The sequence below is a fragment of the Grammomys surdaster genome, unplaced genomic scaffold, assembly GCF_004785775.1.
Source record: "Grammomys surdaster isolate TR1022 unplaced genomic scaffold, NIH_TR_1.0 99, whole genome shotgun sequence".
NCBI classification, from domain to species: Eukaryota; Metazoa; Chordata; class Mammalia; order Rodentia; family Muridae; genus Grammomys; species Grammomys surdaster.
The window spans coordinates 14728632-14749950 of record NW_021604578.1 but is presented as its reverse complement, the minus strand read 5'-3'; the positions used below and the strand labels follow the sequence as shown (position 1 = coordinate 14749950).

At 41.3% G+C, this 21319-nt stretch overlaps 1 protein-coding gene across 1 annotated transcript in view; it reads right to left on the bottom strand.

Moving 5' to 3' along the window:
* The window catches only part of Nln (neurolysin), a 91188-nt gene that overhangs the window by 31124 nt on the left and 38745 nt on the right, over nt 1–21319 (bottom strand). The window contains exons 3-6 of the mRNA XM_028783837.1: nt 20708–20856; nt 7584–7691; nt 5410–5512; nt 4681–4841 (exon numbers count right to left, since the gene is read on the bottom strand). Coding sequence (XP_028639670.1) covers nt 4681–4841; nt 5410–5512; nt 7584–7691; nt 20708–20856 — 521 coding nt within the window. The remainder of the gene's footprint in view (nt 1–4680; nt 4842–5409; nt 5513–7583; nt 7692–20707; nt 20857–21319) is intronic.

Genomic DNA, 21319 nt, shown 5'->3' with positions numbered 1-21319 from the left:
GTGTACTGCTGATGAGAATGTAAAATGGTTCAGCTCTACAAAACGATACAGTGATTCTTCAAAAGTTATACACAGATGGGTTAGGAATAAACCTGAGTGGGTAGAGTGTTCACCTAAGATTCATCAAGCCTGGAATTTGATCATCAGCTCCACATAAACCAGACATGGTAGCACAGCTTGTCTCAGCACTTGGGAGGTGGAGGCAGGAGGTTCAGGAAATTCAAGATCACTGGCTACATAATGAGTTTAAGGTAAGCCAGGGCTATATGAGAGCCAGTCTCGACAAGACAAAACAAGCCCAAAGCCCAAACCAAAGCACCCTCCACAACAACCAAAACAGTAACAACAACAAAAACAACAACAACACCCTACAGAATTACCATATAATCTCAATTCTACCTTAGAGGAAATATTCAAAAGAACCGAGGCAGACACAAAATAGGTATCTATAGATACCTATGTTCAAACCATCAGTATTCAACAGTAAATTCATAGAAACAACTCAAGTGCCCAGGGACAGAAGACTGGGTCAAGAAAATGTGGTACATCCATACAGCAACATACAACTCATCCTTAAATAGGAGGACATTCTGGCATACTTCAACATGGAAAGCCTTTATGACATTATGCTAAGCAGACATGAGTCACAGAGCACATGTGGGTCTCCTGCAGCCATTAAGTTTACAGACATGGAAAGTGGAACAGGGAATGTGGAATTAGTTTGTAATGAATGCAGGTTCAGTTAGAGCATAAAAAGTTTTGTGAATGAGTGTTGGTTCCAGAAGAATGCACATAATTAATTAATGTACTTAATTCTACATGCTATTGTCCGGAAGTTCCCCTACGATATGTTGAAAATTAATTTGTATTGCTGTGACCCTAAGAGATGGAACCTTTTAGCGCTGTCCCCACAAACTGATTAGTGGCTTACAAGAGAGCTGGAGGAAGCCAGCTCAGGTACATTTTGCCCTGTCCCCCTATAATTAAAAAAGATTTTCCTTATTCTTTGTGAGCACACAGCATCTTGGATTTCCTGCCTCTAACATTATGAAAAATAAATCTCTATTATTTATAAGTTATCCAGTCTATAGTATTTTGCTTAAATAGCACAAACAGATGAATATACCATGGTAATTGACATTTAAAATAGGCTTTTCCTTAACATATTTTCTATTTGGAACTTGTATACTTAGGAATACTACATACACAGACATACACAGTCATACACACAGACATATACATACTGACACACACACACAAAGACACACACACAGACACACACACGTCACACACACACTGACACACACATGCAAACACACACACTTGTGTTTGCTTCTGTTTAAGATAGTTACTAAGTAGCTCTGTGGGCCTGGAAATCACTATGTATCAGAATCATAGAAATCCTCCTCTTGGCCTTCTGGGTCTTGGGATTACACATGTGTGTGCCACCAAAAAAAAAAATCTATTTTATTTTTAACAATAAAAGAAAAGGTCATTTTTTTGTTTTTAATTTTTAAAAATTGTTTTATTTTTGTGTATGCCTGTTTTGCCTGCACATACATGTGCACTGCACATGTACCTGGTGCTTGAGGGATCCAAATGGGTCATCAGGTCCCCTGGTACTGGATTTACTGATGGTTACAAGACAATATATGGTGCTGGGAACGAAATCTAGGTCCTCAGCCAGAGCAGTAAGTACTGTTAACTACTGAGGCACATCACTGGAAAAGTAATCTCGTAATGTCAAAGGAAAATTATTAATCCTAACAACCAAGTCAGCAAATTATTTATGGATTTCTTTTCTTATATATACCAATTTAAAAATAGTGTGTGTGTGTGTGTTCGTGCGTGCGTGCGCGTGTGCGTGGTAAGGAGACATGTGCATACTACAGCATGTGTGTGGAAGTCCGAGGACTACTTTCTGAGTTTGGTTTCTGCCTTCTGCTTTGCTGAGGCAGGGTCTCTCATTTCTACTGCTGCACTGCATAGCCCAGGCTAGCTGGGCCATGAACTCCAATTCCAGGTGATTCTCCTGGCTCAGCCTTCCATCTTAAAGTGAGACTGCTGGGATTACACGTGTGCCACAACAGCTGGCTTTTGTGGGGTTGTCAGGTTTGCATGACTAGTTCCTTTAGCCACAGAGCCCCATCCACCTCCTCAACCCCATATTTTCTTTCTTGTGTGTATATGTGTGTGTGTGTGTGTGTGTGTGTGTGTGTGTGTGTGTGATGGTTATGACAGGGTCTCACTCTGTAGCCGAGGCTAGCCTCAAATTCATAGGAACTTACCTGTCTCAGCTCCTGAATACCTGATTTGTAGATGTGAGCCATCAAGCCTGACTTGTTTTGATTTGTTGAGACAAGGGCTCATTTTATAGCTCAGGCTAGTCTCGAACCCATTTTACAGCTTGACTTATCATGCTTTTGAATGGTTTTGAAAAGATGTACTATGAAATATGGAGGGAATAAAATGCTACTATAACGAAAATGAAAAAGTACAGAAGTGAAAAGCGACTGGAGAGAGACAGTGCAGCCTGGAAAGCTCAGGCTGCTCTGTGTGGGTATATACACACTTACTATAATATGGGTAACGCTTACTGCAGCTCTGCTCATTGTGGGTATACTATATGCTCTATAATATGGGAATATGGGTAGAGTATACTATGCGTACTATGATATGTGAATATGGGTAGAGTATATTACACATACTATAATATGGGAATATGGGTAGTGTTTACTTCGGCACTGCTCACTGTGGATATACTATGCATACTATAATATAGGTAGTGTTTACTGTAGCACTGCTCACTGTGGGTACATTACCTGTACTATAATATAGGTAGTGTTCACTGCAGCACCGCTCACTGTGGGTACATTACCTGTACTATAATATAGGTAGTGTTTACTGTAGCACCACTCACTGTGGGTATACACATGTGCTATAATATGGGTAGTGTTTACCCCAGTTGTTGATGCCATAACTTTGGCAATATACCATGTAGCAGTAGGTCTTAGTTCTAGAGATACTGCTTGGGAAAATTAATAATGCTTGTCACTAAGTGCTACTTTTAAAATAATTTACAGGACAGAGATGAGCTCAAAGAGCTAGACAGCTTCTAAGATGGAAAATGGAAAGAAGGACCCTGGAAGACGGAAGACAAGGCAGACTTTATTGTGGATTCAGTCTGTTCGATAAGCCAGCTCTGCCACATTCCTAATGTCATGGGAGTAGAAGGTCCTTCAGTTACTCAACTAGAGATTAATTTGAGAACACTGCCTACCTCTTTTATTCCTTGCAAAAGCTCACCTTTTCTAAAAAGCCTCAAAGCAAAGTCTTTTAAACAGAGGAACAAATGTAGAAATGAATCAGTTAATAAAACTTGGTAGGAAATATGAACAAAGGCAATATTTAGCTATAGTTATTTTAACTGCCTAGATTAAATGCTACAAGAAGCTAAGCTTTTGAAGACATTTTATTACGAAGAATATGGAACATATTGTTGCTATTTAGTTCCTAACCTAATTCTTGTATTTCAAACTGGCACTAGGGGAGGAGAGGGAGCATGGAATACAACTGGTAAAGAACTTTTTGCCAAATAATTTTTGAAAATGTCTATATATCTACTATGTTCCTGTTTCTCTCCTCAAGTTTTTGTTTTTTGAGACAAGGTCTCACCAGGTACCCTTGGTTGGTCAGGAGCTTACTCTCTCTATATATACATAAATACGTATATATGTGTACACACACACACACACACACACACACACACACCCACACACACACACACACTCACTCTGGCCTCAAATTCATAGGGAGCCATGTGCTGCTGCTGGCATTAAGGATTTGTACGACCACGCCTTGCTTTGTTCATAGTCTAGCACTGGGTGTGGATTGGGGAGAGAGGGCTAATTTCTTGTCTTTCTTTCGTAGGGTGCTACATCATGACAAACTCAACTGGAGATGACTGAATGGCAGGCAGAGATCTTGGTGTTTGAGCCCAAGACATTAAATGACTGAGGCCTGATATTCATGGTTACTTGGGTAGCCATGACTAATGTGGGGCTGGCTATTTGATTCAGAATCCATTTTTAATCCCCCTTTTAATAATAAACCTTAAGTCTAGCAAATAGTTGTCAACTAAAGGCATATATCTCAGCTTCCCTTGTAGCAGATACAATTACACAGGGAGTTTGAGTCCATGGACTATGACTAGAGTCTTTGGATGCTATTTGTATGGGCTTTTGTTGTTGTTTTAGTTTCTTGAGAGAAAATTTTAATGATGTGTGGTCTGTACTTCCTCCATTCCTTCCCACAGGCTGAGTAATAGTAATTTCCAGAACCTACCTTGGTGGTTACTTGTTAAGGAGGGAGAGATTCCTTACGAGCTCTGGCCTTCAAATGCAGGAAAGGAATAGAACTTCTTGTTTGGTTTCATCTGCTCTATTGACTACATCAGTCTAGCTTGTGGCACAACAAGCAAACTGACAATGAGGAAAAGAAAAGCTAAGATTCTCATATGTATATGCAATTAGTAAATGCCATGCACATGCAAACAGAGCTGTCAGTTGCTGAGCCACTTCGATAGCGGCAAACAGCACACCCTTTCCTCAATCTCTTTTGTTAAGATCAAAAGAAAGACAAATGTACCAGATGTTCCAAAGGTAAAGACAAATATGGTACCTGTTTGCACCTGGTATGAAAAGCCATTTCCATCTTCCTTCGAGTTTCAGGGACACAGCATTTCTTCATGACAGGGAAATAGTGGGGGTACTTTAAGGTAACTTTGTACTTGTCTTCATCTGTTTTTTCTAAACTGTCAATGAAGTCGTCAGGAAGAGCACCTGCAAAAAGCCATTTTCTCACGCATCAGTTTCCCACTCGTTACTGGCTTACTTAGTGTGGGCACACTGCATTCAGCAGCTGGAGGGATACACTGTGGTAACTGATGTTCAGGCACGAGGACAACTGCACAACCTTATTGGACTGTGTGGGAATGGGGCAGTGGTGATGGGCCAGCTGGCTCAGTAAACAATTTGAAACAAACAAACAAAAATGTTTCAGGGCACCTGGACAGATGGCATTTTAATGGAGATGAGGCAAAATTAAGCCAATAAAATAAAATACCCCAGAGTAAAAGACTAGTTTACAGTGTGGGAAACATGGAGAGGCAGAAAACTGTCAAGGCTTGAAGGCTGTTAAATAAACACCAGTGTACATTACCAAGAAGGATTAACCATATAGGTGATGGGAATCAAACCTAGGTCCTTGGCAAGAGCACCTAGTGTTCTTAACCACTGACCTTCTGTCCAGCCCTGATACTAGACAACTTTTAAAAAAATTCTTTGAATTTTAATTTAGGTTGGAACCTGTGAAGTGATAATTCAATTTAGCAAAACAACACAATTTTACCAAGTTCAGCCTTGGAAAATACAAGGGAAGTGTCATCCTCATTGAGGTTTTTGTTGAAGTCAATGCATAGCTCACTCATTCTCTTCTTCATTGATTTGATTTCCTGAAGAGAAGGAAGACAGATAGGGCATTAACAATGGAAAAGCCTTGCCTTTTCATTGCTATCAGCCAGCATGTTTCACTTATCTATGAAGTCAGGATTCTGTCTTATCTCAGAAGTCCTTTCTCAGAAATGCACTCTGTAAAGCAGCTGCTGCCAACCTGTCTACTATCGTTTACACTGTGTTCAACACTGTCTCAGAACACACCCATTGCATCCCCAATTCCTCTTCCCCACTTCCCCACTCTCCAGCAGCCACACAGTTCAGATAGGACCAGAAAGTGAACATTCCAGGATCATGTCCCCTGTACCAATTAGGTCACCGTACCATCTTCCTGCAGGTGACAGATTCCATAGGCCATGCCCGGCACTTCTCTAACAATTCTGGAAAAACTCTAGGTAGGAGATCCAAGGAGATGATAGAGGACCACAAGAAAAACATAGGGCAATCTCATTCTTCTGACAATGTTGGATAATGAAATCTACTGCTCACAAAGGTTCTCAAAAAGGGATTTTTGGCAAAGGATCTACAGGAAGGTACTGAGACCCAGAGACAGAGTTCTGTGTGTATCTGGATGGCAGAGTTTACATTGGTAGGCATTTTTGTTTGTTTGTTTGTTTTGTTTTGAAATAAAAAGCAAGCCTTTAGATAAACACTATCATTGAAGACAGACAAGAGAAACAGAAATCAGGTGGCCAGTGACAAAACACAGCAGGCCACCTGCCTCTAAAACCCTTCAACTTCCTCAAGTTACTTAACTGGGGTTCCGTTTGCTGCAACCAAGCAAAGCTTAATTACTACAGTTTTCGTGCACTCATGAGAAGGGAGGGTTGACCAGGAAGTCAAAGGGTCAAGCAAATGACATCAGCCACCCAGATGGATGAGCAGGAAACAAAGTGGTCAAAGGACACTTGGGCGACAGAAAGATAGGACATCTCCTAGGCACTCTCAGTACTTTTTGCTAGGATGACATCAGTCACCAAATAAAACTTGTTTTGGATGTCTGTCAAACTTATTTCTAGTTCTGTAGTCTACAGGAATGCCCTGGAAATAAAGCATAAATTATATTTCCTGTTCAAGAAGAATGAGGTTAATTAAGAGGCTGAGTTTATCACAGAATCTAAAAGACTTAATTTGCCTTACACAAGAAAATGTCTGAACAATGCTTTTCACTGGCTAATCTTTCCTACAGTGCTGCCTTACAAACTCTCTATCATTAAGGGTTTCTTAAGACTGGCCTATCTCTGTGTGATCAAGAGAGGGATAATATAACCAGCCACTGAAATGTGAAATTTAATTTTTAAGAATATAAAACAGCAAAGAAAACAGGCTTGATATACATAAAATAAACAAAACATGGAGGGGTTAAAGAACAATACCATTGCCAGGCATGGTAACACACACCTGTAATCCCAGCATTTGGGGGGACAGGGGCACAAGTAGAGGTGGAGGCAGAAGAGCAGAGGCAGAGGCAGTTGAATCTCTGAGTTCTAGGCCAGCCTGGTCTACTTAGCAAGTTCCAGGTCAAATAGTGCTATATAGTAAGATCCTGTTTTAAAATGTGTGTGTGTGATTTATACGTTGTTTAGTTACTTATAATGAGGTTAGCATAAGTTTTAATAGTTGAGGCAGGGGCTGGGGAGATGGTTTGGTGGTTGAGAGTGCTTACAGCTCTTCCAGACAACCCCTGTTCTGTTCTCAGCACCCATAGTAGGCAGCTAACAATCATGCCTCCAGGGCACCAGAATCTCTTTTTTTGGGCCTCGTGGGTATCGGCACACACACATACAAACCTATAGACATACATATATACATATAAAACAAATCTTTAACAAAAGGAAAGTAAAAGCATCAAATAGATCCTAAGTGGATCATGGGTTATCCTATTAAAACTCATCTCTTTGTCTACTTCTTGGTTCTTGTTGTGTTTTTTTTTTCTTCTCAAATAAGAAAATGATGGGTAGAAGATAAGGGTTATATGTTAGAGAGAGGAATTAGAATGCATCTTACACATATATGAAATTGTCAAAGAACAAAAGTTATTAATAAAAAAATTTAAAAAACCAAACTCACATTTTTTACATGTTCTGAAAGATGGAGTCCATTCCTTTTTCCCATTTTAATTGACTTTTCCAAGTATCGCCTGGCTTCAGGTTTTATCTTCTCCAAATCACATGTTTCCTTAAATTAACAAGCATGCCAGTCATTTCTGTTGTAATAGCACACAGGCAAACAACTCCCAGGCCAAAGTCAATGTACTGCATTCATCATCTCTGGTGGGCCATGAAACACAGGTGATTACGGGGCAGGCCCTACTGAAGACCTAATTTCTTTTATGCTTTGGTGAGCTTCTGCTAATTTAAAATAGAAATATTAAATAAAAAAAAGGCTATGCAGAATAGCCTTGCCAGCCTCAGAGCTAAGAGTGCTGAGCTCTGGGGGGCATGTGATAATGGCCGAATTTGCATAGTCTCCTTCTGAGCACCCTTTATGACAGATGCACATTCTTACTACAAATCATCTGGACGTAATTGTCTATCACTTGTTAACCTGGTTCCACTTGAGATGCAGGAAGAGAAAGAATGGGGTGAACACTGCACAAACGCTGGTAGGACTCTCTTGCCAAAATACCAAACAAGGACAGCTGGATAAAACCCCATCAAAAGGCTCCAATATTTCAGAAGCGCCTGCCTTCCTGTCACTTGGCCAGGGAAAGCACGGACTACAGAAGGCTGCATAGGAACAAGTATCTGGGAAAAATGAGTCAGCACCCCACAAAACAGAAGGAAAGCTGCTGGCATCCAAAGAACAGAAGGGCTGGAGGGGGCTGGAAAATTCCCCCAGCCAAGACAATAAAAGTTTAAAAATCCAAAGGAAGTCACAGGCTATGTGGTATGTATCTAAGGTGGCTGGTCAGCTCATGGTCTCTGGGAGGAAATGTGACTCCAGACAGACTCAGCAGGTACAAAAGACTCACTTTGGCTAAGGGACAATGGCAGCCTTCTGTCACTAGAGCTTACAGGCCTCCTGTCAGTTGGACATTTTTCTCCATGAAAGACCAAGGCCATCCAGATCTGAGTGTTCCAAATTTCCCAACTGATTAGGTTTTTAATGAATGGTGTTTAGTTTTAGAAATGGCATTTGAGATGGCTGGTGACAGGGAGGTAAACAAAGGTGCATTTCAATCAGTGCGACTCAGAACAGAAACTACTTCATGATGCCTACCATGGGACAATTGGTGCACAGAGCTACGACACTCCCAACATTACTCAACCTTTCACGAGTGTATTCTCAGCAGAGAGTAAGAACGGTTAGAGTCCTTTTTCCATTATAATCTCCCTTTGTGCCTCTGTGGAATTGTGAGTTTGTGGGCATGATTGGAGTGGGAACCCTCCTGAGCTGGTTTTGGTAATTACTAAGATCCAGCAGCAGGTATCTGGGAAGAAACCCAGAATGTCTAGGGAGTCAACCTGGCTATGGACTGGCTCCCACAGGGATGGTGAACAGTTCAAATCACAACGTTCAGAAGGATGTCATTAACTGGAGCTCATCTAGTCTGTTCCAGCAGCGCCAGGAAGTCTGTCCTGAAGTGTGAGCATGGCAACAGGAGCCTCTAGACACTGTGACACTGCAACTCGTAAGGCTTGGTGGGGGTGGGGAGTATCTAGGCCATACCCACATACAGGATGGTGAGCAGGGTCTGGCCAGAACTGGGTTTATTGTTAAGGATCTAGGATGTTGAGATACACAGCAGAGAGCTAGCCTTGAGGAGCTCAGGCAAACATTTGGTTCTAAGCTGGAAACACTGGCTAATCACACGGTCTCATCAGCTGGTGTGAGTGGCACTCATGGCTACTCCATGGCTGTACAGGTTTACTGTAGGTTCCCACAGTAGGTCTACACTTCTGCATCTACAGGAAGGCACTCAAGAGCATTAAGAGTAACATTCACAGTCTACATCAAAATTAAAACTATATACTCTCAAAGTGAGTGATACAAGTGCAACAGGTAAAAGGATATTCTGAGGAAAACTGTCAATTGAGTCTAATTAAACCATCATTAATTAGCATACTGAAACACTTAACCACAAAAATAACACTGAACGAAAGTCTGACTCAGTAACTTGACCCCCCTCAGTGTCACTATGAAGTCTCCGGACGGCTCCACAGGCTTGTGGGAAGAATGAGGTACTTCTAAAGCCCACTTGCTAAGGCCACTGCTGTGCTGGAGTCCTTTATGGTATTATCTCCTCTATGAACCCCAGTAAGTCCCAATTCTCACAGGATCTGCCACATGGAAAGTGGCAATTCTCTAGACCAGTAGTTCTCAACTTTCCTCATGCTGTGACCTATTAATACAGCGTCTAATGTAATGGTGACCCCCCAACCATAAAATTATTATGACTTCATAACTGTAATTTCGCTACTGCTATGGATAAAATGTAAGTATCTGATATGCGACCCCTGTGAAAGGGTGGTTTGACCCACACGGGGTCTTGACCCACAGGTTGAGAATCACTGCTCTAGACCGCTCTGTTGAACTCCATCTTCTTTCCTGAACAAAGGAAGACTTTGCCCCTCAGCCCTCACAGATCTTCTCAGGCGAAACTTTTCTTCTTCACAGGCTTCTAATGTTTAATTCACATGATCTGAAAGTAGGCACCCTGATTTTCACAGTTAAGTTGCTGGACAAGATTTACTTTCCCCTCTAACAAAGAGCTTTTATACATGTTCATGGTATGCTTGTATTTCCTAAAACCACACATATCTAACAAAAAAAAAATAGCAGAGAAATATTCATAGTATGCTTAGTTTACTGATTTTCCTGATCACTCTACCCTCACCCTTGATTCATTATGACTCTTTAAAATCTTATAACAAATTTTTTTTTATTTTGTTTTAAGACAGAGCTTCATTAGGTAGAACTCAATCAGTAGACCATCACAGAGATCTCTCAGAGATCAGAGATCATCACAGAGATCAGTCTGCCTCTGCCTCCTAGTGCCGGGATTAAATGCAAGCACCATCACACCCAGCAACTTAACTGTTCTTTTCTATTCCCCTAAACCGTTATGGCTCCTTTAGCTCATTGTTTTTCTTCTCGAGAGCTTCATATAGCTAGTTTATTTTTATTTCTTTGGATAGAGTCTCACTATGTAGACCAGGCTACCCTTGAATTCACTGAGATCTGACTGCCTCTGTGCTTTGATACTTGGATTAAAGGGGTATGCCCCATGGATTCGTTGTTGTTGATTTTTGTTTGTTTGTTTGTTTTGTTTTTTAATGTTACAATGAACAAATTATAATGCTGAAAGAACTCTAAAGCCTGTTCCTCTAAATGCTATCTAAAACAATGGATTCACAACCAAATTTGCTAATATTGAGAGACCTCAGAAAGTGTTCCTGGGGCCTGTTACACACACTGAAATGCAGATACAACTTGTTTATTGCTCATTTTCAGTTGTTATTTCTTCCCTTATCCCCATGACATTTACTGATTTAGTGAGAGAGCCAAGGAAGATGGCCCAGGAAGAGGCTGGAGGGGTGTACAACAGCCTGCCTGACAACCACTGACACAAAGTGGCACCACAGATGCAGGGTATGAGGGTGCTGGGCACACACTTGCATGGGGCACATTTCTGTGGGAGAAACTGCAATCAGAATATATGTTCTATTTGGCATTTTTAATATCCTTATTTATCTCAGACTTTAGGGAAATAAACAATAGCTTCCAAGAGCTTTAAGTCATATGTAAAGCAAAATAATCTACAAATAGATGACGTTAGTATGAATTACTATGAGGGAAAAAGACGTTAGGTACTTAGACAAGAGGCACAAAAACCTAAAGCAAGGGCACTGAGCCATGGTAGATGCTGACGACGTTTTACATTTGGGTTCCTGAGCCTGACCAGATTGTAAGCGGTCAAAGCACTGGCTATGATGAAAGACTAGACATATTTTAAAACTCCGGCTCAGGATCAGGGTCTGAAGAAGAGGTTCCAGGCACCATGTGGGGCTGTGAAGGCAGCAAAACAAAAACAAAACACAAAACACAAAACCCCAATCTGGGAAACAGCCCAAGAAGCATGGATGAGCATGCATGTGAAACAGCAGTGAGATGGATGAGGGAAACAAGGCTTTCAAGTAGAAACCAAACGGAGCAGAAGATCCTCAAGGAGTCAAAAGCCAAGGCTGTGGGAAAGGACTGGCTGTAGGTGAGTGAAGAAATCTGGCAAGCATGTCGTCTCAGTGGGTCTGATGGCCACGCCCAGCAATAGATGGCCAACAGAAAATGAGCTCAATAGCAACTGGAGTTTTTTTTGTCCCATAATGCTTCCTTCCCTCCTTTCCTTTTTAACCTTACAGGTCCATTGCATATATATTATACTTTCCAGAATTGTGTTTTTATGGAATTCCTGTTTGTGTGAACCTGCGTGTCTGTGTTTATATATGTTTCTTCATTTTGTTTTGTCTTATTCTGGTTTGTTTGTTATACATTAGGTGCCTGTCTATGTTCTAATGATAGAAAGAATGTGGATTTAGTTAGGTTGGGAGGATCTGAGTGGATAAACCATAATCAAAATATACTGTATCAAAAAATCTGTTTTCAATTTTAAAGAAAGGAAAGAAAGAAAAAAAAAGAAAAAATTTGGTAAAAAGTAAGTTGTTCCCTGTATCTGAGACAAGAGTGACTTCTTGTATTCCTATTTAACCCCCTGCATTCCCTGCTGTGACACCTTTACCACCTATAGCTAGAATGAAGTGTTATTCTGGAGACTGTTGTGAAAGTAATAAACTTTTGTAATATATATATATATACACACACACACACACACACACACACACAAATATGTGCGTATATAAATTACATGTGTATATATCTCAATATGGGTATGTACATGTAAGTGTAGGTTCCTTAGGAGGTCAGAGGTCAGAGACCAGCGTGTACAGTTCCCTGGATCTGGAGTTATAGATGCTTGGAAGTGACCTGACATGGGTGCTGGGAACTGAATACAGGTCCTCTTCGAGAGAAGTACTTGCTCTTAACTGCTGGGCCATCTTTCTAGCCCTAGACTTACGTATTTAAAAATAATAATCATGAACCTTCACCCAGCCGATACCCGGTTCTGATGATATCTGTATTCCCCCTGATCACCCACACTCCAGTGTCATTCCCTTCCCCACATCCTGCCTTTCTGTGTTTATAACCTCTGTGTGAATGAATTACGATTTGAGAAAAAATAAATTATAAAGAAAAAAATAATCATAATAAAAGCACCTTTTAGTAACAGTACTTGAGAGGCAAAGGCAGGTGAGTCTTTTGAATTTGAGGCCAGCCTGGTCTATGGGGCAAAGTGTAGGAAAACCCTGTCTCAAAAAACCAAAACCAAAAACAAACAAACAAACAAACAAACAAACAAACAAAAAAGGTGAACAGGTTGTAATGACCTTTGGGGCTAGTTTTTTGTTATGGTTTTAGGACACTAGTTTTAATTCGGCGCTTAGTCTATAACACCTGCTTAAGCTAGGAGAGATTAGGCTAAAAGAAATCTATACTTGAACTGGGGATGTAAGTCAGGTGATAATGCTACATGCTTAGCACATACAAGGCCCTGGGTTCAAATCATACAGCACTGTCTACTTAAACTCAGGACCCATTTACCATCACCACAACAATTAACTTCTGTCTTTTAAGTCAGTAATTGGCTAAGATGAATTGGCAAGCTCAAGCCTGAAGCTCTGAAAACAAATATAAACAGAGCATTCTGTTTCTTTAAGCTAAGCTTGCATGATTCAAGCTCTACTGCACCAAAGACTTCCTCCTGCGCGCTTATTACGCACTTAGCAGGCTACAGGAGCAAGACATCTTATGTTAGTTATCATGGACAAACTATGCTTCTATCACCAATAAAGCTGGACAGAAGATGTGTGGAGCCCTTGCCAGCTTTCAGGGAATGGCTGAGGAGCCTCTGTCAGTTCTGGGAAATACCAAGACCTCCACCATCACTGCTGGCTTCTGATATCTGCTACTTTTAACCAATGGGATTAGAAAGTGTGTTTTCTTTTTTGGTTCTTGTTTTCTATTTTACTTTTGATGGGATAAAGTATATATTTAATATTCTAAATACTTAGGCAGTATTTGATATTACAAATGATTATAACTAGATACATGTAAATTGCACTAAATCCTCCCATCATTCATGAAATGGAATATTGACAACACTTGCTATATAAAATACATAGTATATGTATACTATGAACACACACTTCCTTTCCTCTCCCTTTCCTTTCTTCCTTCTCAAGTTGAAAACTTCTGGTTTCTTTAGAAAATCAGTTAGGTCAAATGGTGTTTTGCTGAAGCAGACACAGGTGCAAGGATATTTTGCTAAAGCAAGCACATGAAAGGATGTGTGATGGATTCTTTACTAGCGACACACATGTATTTGTTCACCTTATATTGCTTCATTTGTTGTGATTTCACAGAGAAACACACCAAAAAACTTCTGGTGGTGTTCTTGCAGCTTCTTGCAGATTCTGTGGACTTGTGCTGATTGGAAGAGTGATGTCAGCTGATATAGACTCACCTGGAGTTTTGCTAAGACACTGTCTCACGGTGAGCTAAGACCCATGGGAGGACACATGATGTCTTAACGGAATATAAATAGGACCCAATGGTCAATGACAGAAGCTTGCATAGCTAGCTTTGCAACACTTTGTTGGTCTCATGTCTTAGTTTTCAATGATCTTCGGTTTGGCAGAGAACTCCTCCTGGCGCCCCTGCTGGTCCTGGTTGCTCCTGCTGACTCGTGGCTGTTTCTGCTAGGCTGTCCCCCTGCTGCTGATTCATGTTTGCTATCATGACACTACTGAACTGAACTGCTGATTTCCTGACAAAGCAGATTAGATTTGCTCCAAGAAACAATTTCTATACAGGTCCACTTACCCCTGTATCCTAATAACCTTTCTTTTCCACAACCCCTGGTGGGTGGTGGGCTAGAAGGGAGGTTAAAGCATTTAAGATTTTTTATTAAAAGTAGGATTTGAAAAATCAAAGCCTACATCATTCCTTGCTTGCTTTTTTCTGGTTTGGAATTCATTACATAGACCAGGTTGTCCTCTAACTTAGAGATCTGCCTGCCCCATCTCCCATGTGCCTCCATGTCTGGCTAGGCAACCTATACAAGAGATAGATGTCCTCAATCTGTGATCAAACTTTTTTCAGTTTTACCATTTATGTATGTATGTATGTATGTATGTATGTATGTATGTATGTATGTTATGTATGCATGCATGTATGCATGTGTTTGTCTGTGAACGCCATAAGATGGTAGGCTGCATGCAGCAATGCTTTCATCATCCCTACACCATCCCACTGCCCATGGCTGCTGTACTTAATTCCTTTCAGCTGCGCACATGCATTCTGTTTAATCTGTTTTCTTGCCAATAAGAATCTGGAATATGTCAGTGCTTTGCCATTATAATGCTGGTATGACCTCTGCTCAATTTAGTCTGTCCACAAATGCAGCAGCACCTGTAGGTAAATCCCAGGTAGGATGGAAGAGGATATGCAATGTCACCTGGAACTTAAGATCAATCTAAAGCTATTGTTTGTGAGTCCATTAGTTGGTTTATTTTTAATGAGTCTCATCCATACCAGAGCAGTGCATGAACAATTCCACTGATTCACATCCACAATGACAGAGGAATCATCTGACCTCAATTCTTAACAGTTTCGTAAGTGGAAATAGAAACTTAGAGTGAGCCTTACCTACAGCTCCGATTACTAACAAGGCTGTTTATTTATTTATTTATTTATTTATTTATTTATTTATTTATTTATTTTTTCTAGGTACTATCTGTGCCTCTTTCAAATTATCCCTTCCCCTTTGTGTCACTGGGGTGCCTTCCTGTCATGACTGTAGGGATGCAGTCCTTCACCTACCTGAGGATGCTTTAGTAGTAGAATGCCTCATCCCTTTCACTAGCCCCTGATCCCTGTCTGGATATCATAAGGTTGCCATCCTCTATGGAGTTTTAGAAGCTTTAGACTGTAGACTTTAACGGACCTGGGACTGTGTTTTGGTTTACTGGAGGAAGAAGATACAATGTTTTCCCCCCACATAACTAGCCATGCTCCTGCATCAATTACTAGGGGCTTCTCTTCTGAGTCTGCTACTAACGCCTTTAGTCTGATGAACATTTACCAGATGTGATGTTATATCAGGACAGCCAGAGGCACAAACCAGAACCAACATTTACCTGTTTTGTGTAGTCTACATGGTATCTGGCAAGCACTCACCAATGGCTTCTGTGAGGCTTGGAAACTTAGTTACCTTTTCTGACTATTTTCTACTTAGAAAAAGGGCTGCCTCACAGACAGGTGTAGGAGTTCAATTAGATAGCTCTGTATTTATACAGATGTAGTGTTCCACCTACTGGGAGAGGAGAGCACTGTGGTTAGCTCTACGCCACACTATAATTTCTTTTATATATTTAGTTAACCCACTATTTATTTAGAGGTTTTGAAATGTGAATATAAATGATCTCCCCAGATGGAGATGTGGCATTCTATACTTGGGCCCACCCCAGGGACTCAAACATCTGCTTCCTTAGCTTTCTGTTGCTGTGACAAAATGCCTGAGGCCTCAGCTCACAGTGACAGGGCTCTATAATCTCACGGTATCTTCACATGGTCAGCTGCCTATGTGGTTCTTGGGGCTGTATTAAAGTCCCTTGAGATGGCTGGGAGGCAAACACGTAGGGGCATTTCCATCAAGGCCACACACCTTCACTTTTTCCCACTAGGCCTGAGCTCCTAAAGCAGTGGTTCTCAACATGTGGGTCCGGACCCCTTTGGAGCTGAACAGCTCTTTCACAGAGATCATTTAAGACCACTGGAAGATATAGGCATGTATATTATTATTATTATTATTCTTAGCAAAATTATAGTTATGAAATAGCTATTAGACCCCCAAATTAAGGTTATTGTTTTTTGTGGGGGGAGGGTTTCTTTGTTTAACCTTAGCTGTCCTGGAACTAGCTCTGTAGACCACACTGGCCTCAAATTCACAGAGTTCTATCTACCTTTGCCTCCCAAGTGCTGGGATAAAAGGCTTGTGCCACCACCATTTGGTCAAAGTCATGTTTTCAGTTTTAATTACTGTGCTTAAGGGATCCATAAAACAAAACTCCTCTTACTTGTGAATCCTTGCCCAAAGAAAGACATGTTGTGAGATTCTGGGGCTGTTGTTCATATCAGATAACAAGCAACATGGTTCTACTTCTCTAGACAAGCTTGCTGAACTCAAATGCACCCAATGTGCTTGAGCACACCTAGACGAGAGGTCCGTAGGCAGAAAGCACATCAGGACACACGCTCGACCTCGAATGAACGGGATACAGGCAGTATGTAGCCTTGTGGATTTGCCTTTATAAGCACCTGGCCAACACAGCTCATGTCATTTTCTGGGAACTACAGAATGGACCTGGCCAAAATCCATCATCCTGGCTAGTATTTAATTAAAGTTTATTTCAAATTTGGCTCAAAATCGTCATAGTGGTCTTATTGTTGTCCAGTGGGCTTAACATAGCAATGAAAATAATTTTTGGTTGTGAGTCACTATAACATGAAGAACTTTATCAAAGGGCCGAAGCATTAGGAAGGCTGAGAACCACTGTTCTAAAGGTTCCACCATCTCTCAACTGCCAAAGGCTGGGGACAAAGCCCTCAACACATGGGATGTTGGAAGACTGTAAGCTCGGAACTAACACCATCTAATGCAGTATGGCAGACACCTTACAATGTGAGTAGCTTCACTGTGGTTTGATGACATATGCGTTTCAGAATGCTGAGTCTCCTACAAAGATGTCCTATCACCCTGATCTGGCAAGCTATAATGAATACTCAAATAAACCATAAAAAGAGACCATGCGGAGCTATCCTGTGTAATGGGTTACACCGTGTCTCATCAAATGCATGTGTTGAAGCTTGGACCCTTGTGTGATTCTGTTGGGAGATGGGTTTTTGTGAGATAGCTGAAGTTAAATGAGGTCACAGAGCTGTGATCTTAATCTGAAAGGACTGGTGACCTTGCATTAAAGGGGACAGATATGCATCTTATGCCTTGGCACACACAGAACAGAGGCCATGTGAGCATTTGCCGAGTGTGCAAGCCAGATGGGAGCTCCCCCTGCAGACCTCTGCAGCCCATGCTAACCAAGACAGTGTGAGCCATGCAAAGGGCGAAATCATGAGGTGTCCCCAAGGCACTTCAACTTCAGCCACCCCTAGCAAAGCTTCACTGAGCGCCTAGCTCAGAACATCCCAGCAGACTCCCTCCTGAAATCCTGGTCCACAGAAACTCTGAGAAAATGAAATGGCTGTGACCTCTCTGGCCATTTTGGCTAAAATGCTATGCATCAATGGGCAACTGGAACTTTTATTGGACACACACACACACACACACACACACACACTCTCAGAGGAAGAACTGTGAAATACAATTTCATATTTCTCCATCCAAGTACTAACCCTGGTTAGCATAAGAGACCTGATGAGTTCAGGTTTGGCCAGAGTAGTCTGTCTTTGGACCGTAATTTCACATTTCTATTCATGGAAAAACACATGAAAGCCTAAATAGCATGCAGTGTCTGGTGATTTTCTGGGCTGGTGGTATCTGGACAACTCAGTATTTAAGACTCAGTATTTCATTTTATTAAAGCCTGACTGAAATCACTGACTGTGAATTAATTTAAAATTTTATTTATGTAGCTAGGTCTTATGTGTTACATTATGGCTATCTTATATTCTTTACAGAAAAAAAATTAGAACATTTGGGATATAACTAATTTTGTCCTTACTGATAGATGATATTTATTATTTTTAAAGCACCTAACCCTGATAATTATAGCTTTTAAAAATTACTGCCTATTTGTCCTGGAAGGTATTTAAAAGTAACTGCATTTACCTAATGAGTCTCAGTGCAAACACAAGCACAATAGTTTGCTTTCATGACTGATTCAGCCATAGCACACAGCAGAGGTTCTAACAGTGCTCACACAGAAGTGGCCAAGTACAGTAACTACTCAGGTGAAGGACGGGGCAGCCGTGGAGCCAAACCTGAAGCATCTCACAGTAAAGTCTAAACAACCAAGCAAACACACAGACTCCATGGTGCACTGGTGAGTAGGGTGGTAGTCTATGCTACAGGTATAATCAAATTTAGGGACATGGGTCACAGCATAAAACTAAAAGGTAGGACAAGGAAATCTAATGTGACAACTTTCCATATCTGGATAACATCTGAAAAAAACCAGAGAAGATGGAAAGGTAAGAAAAACTAAGAACCTACTCATGACAGGGGTCTGGGGATGCAGCTCATGGATAAGGCCTGGCAAGAAGGCCCAGGGTATGATCCCCAGTGGTGCCGGGGGCAGGGCAGAACAGGGGGTAGGAGGAGGTGGTAATTTAGATAATAAGGAATATCATAAAATTGTTTTCATTTGTTATTTTTATAGTGCCAAAGATGAACCATACTGATTATCAACTATAGGGTGACTATGATCACCTGGCATGAGAAACTAAACAGCCTGTACACTCAGGAGTCAGAGTCACAGTGCTGTGCTCTGCCAGGAGCCGCAAATTAAACAGAAGCTAACAAAAACCAAAACCTTATTTCAACTTGTCATAAAAAATTAAGTTTTTTACATTTCTGATTTTGTAGATTTTCAGTAATTTCATGGGAATGCTGGGAATGTCAGGAAAATGAGAACTTGGAGAAAGGTATGCTTGCAATGCTAAGGAGGGAACTTGGCATTAGTGATAAAACATTGAAGGCAGATTCACCTAGGACACACATCATGCGGAATGTGTGAGTTCTGGACATTTTAAGGAGACAGATAGCATGGCTCTGGAATATTAGCAGTGTATTATCAATACTACAGTCCAGACCACAAGATCGTCAGATAACAACTCGACTTCATTTGCATCTAACTGATTTGGGCTACTATAAGCCTTGCAATAATCTGAAAAGTCCAAGAGGTTTTCACATTGAGCTAACAGTTTGTGATGGCTTAAAAAGGCTTAGATTTGTGGGTGTACACCCTTCTACATTCAGTCTTAATTCTGAGTGAATCCAATTAAGAACTCAACATAAACATAATCAATGTAAAACAACTATAAAACTAGCTATACAATGCCAATTACTATAATTGAAAACGAATTCTCAAAAAATTCAAGTACTTTCTACCTTTTTGTCAAAGGTTCTCACTTTTCCTCTTTTAGTTAGAAAGGTTAAAGCCAGGGCCATGAACGAGAAAACACACACACACATACACACACACACACACACACACACACACACACACACACACACACGTTCCACCACAAACTTCACCAGCCCCCAGAGCCCTGCACACACGCAAGCCTGCTTTAGCATGAACTGCATCTATGAGAGCCAAAGTTACAATTTAAGTTGTAATTACTGTGCTTAAGAGATCCACGAAGCAAAAATGCCTCGAACCTATAAGCCCCTTGCCCAAGGACAGACATTTCCTGAAATGCTGAATGCTACTGTTTATGAGAGTTAACAAGTCATTTGTTTTCATGCCTCTAAACAAGTTTGTTTGACCCAACTCTATCGGATGTGCTTGATCACATGTGGGCGGGAGGTATGTCAGGATATATACTTGGCCCTGATTGGAACTCATTTGAAATGGAGTGAGTTTGAAATTAGGAGTTTTGCCTTCTTAAGCCCCTGCAAAATGTGACTCAGGGACATTTTCTGGACAGACCTGGCTAGAGAGTTCATCAACCTGGCCAGTATTTAATTAAAACATGCTTCAAATTTGGGTTTAATCTGTAGTAGTGGGCCTGCACATACACACACATTTTACCATGAACTATGCTCAGCCCCCAGGTCCTTACTTTTAAAAAATGTACCTGTTTGTATATGTGTGTCTGTGTATGTGCATGCTGGAGGATCACAGAGGCTACATGAGGGCTTGGATCCCCTGGAGGTGGAGGTAAGGCAGTGAGCCACCCAATGTGGGTTCGGGAACCAAGCATGGGCCCTCAGCAAGAGGTGCAAGAACTCTCTCTCAACCGCTAAGTTTTCTTTTTAGTCCCAGGTCCTTACTTCTTGTTATATGGTTTTTCTTCCTTTCCAAGGGATGTGCTGCTTGTAATTTATTACTTACTTGTAAATGAACAATTCTCTGAAATACATCTTCTCTCATGCTCATCTCAATGTCAAAACGAGAAAGCCTTTTGTCTGCTTCTGTGCTTGCAGCCCGCACTTCTCTGTCAGATGACACGTGCTGGGGGAAGTCCAGCATGGTCCTTTCCACTGTGGAGGGAGAAAAAATTATGAATATGGCAGGGCCTGGCAAAGGGGCAGGAAGCCAAGTATCTCTTTTGGAGCCGAGCAATTATGCTGCCATAAAGTTTTCATTCTGTGCGTTCTGCAAAGGCTCTTGACGCTTTTATCAAGAGGCAGTTCTGGGGGTGGGAGCTGGCTGCTCCACTTGGCAGCACCGTGTACAGTCAGCACTTATCAAGGTACATCCAGTGCATAATCGATTAGCTGTGAATTATAAAGATGTAGTTCCTATGCATAGGTGTCTTATGATCTAGGAAGGTGGAGGCCTGGTACAGATGGCAGATCCTGTGGGTTGTCAACAAGAGGGATGAGGGGCAGCTCCCAAGGGCTAGGACATAGGGTGGTGTGCTGTGGGGAATGGCTGTAGAAGAGGAAGGGCCTAGTGCGTTGTAGAAAATAAGAGACTGAAAGTGGGACACCCAGCTGGGAC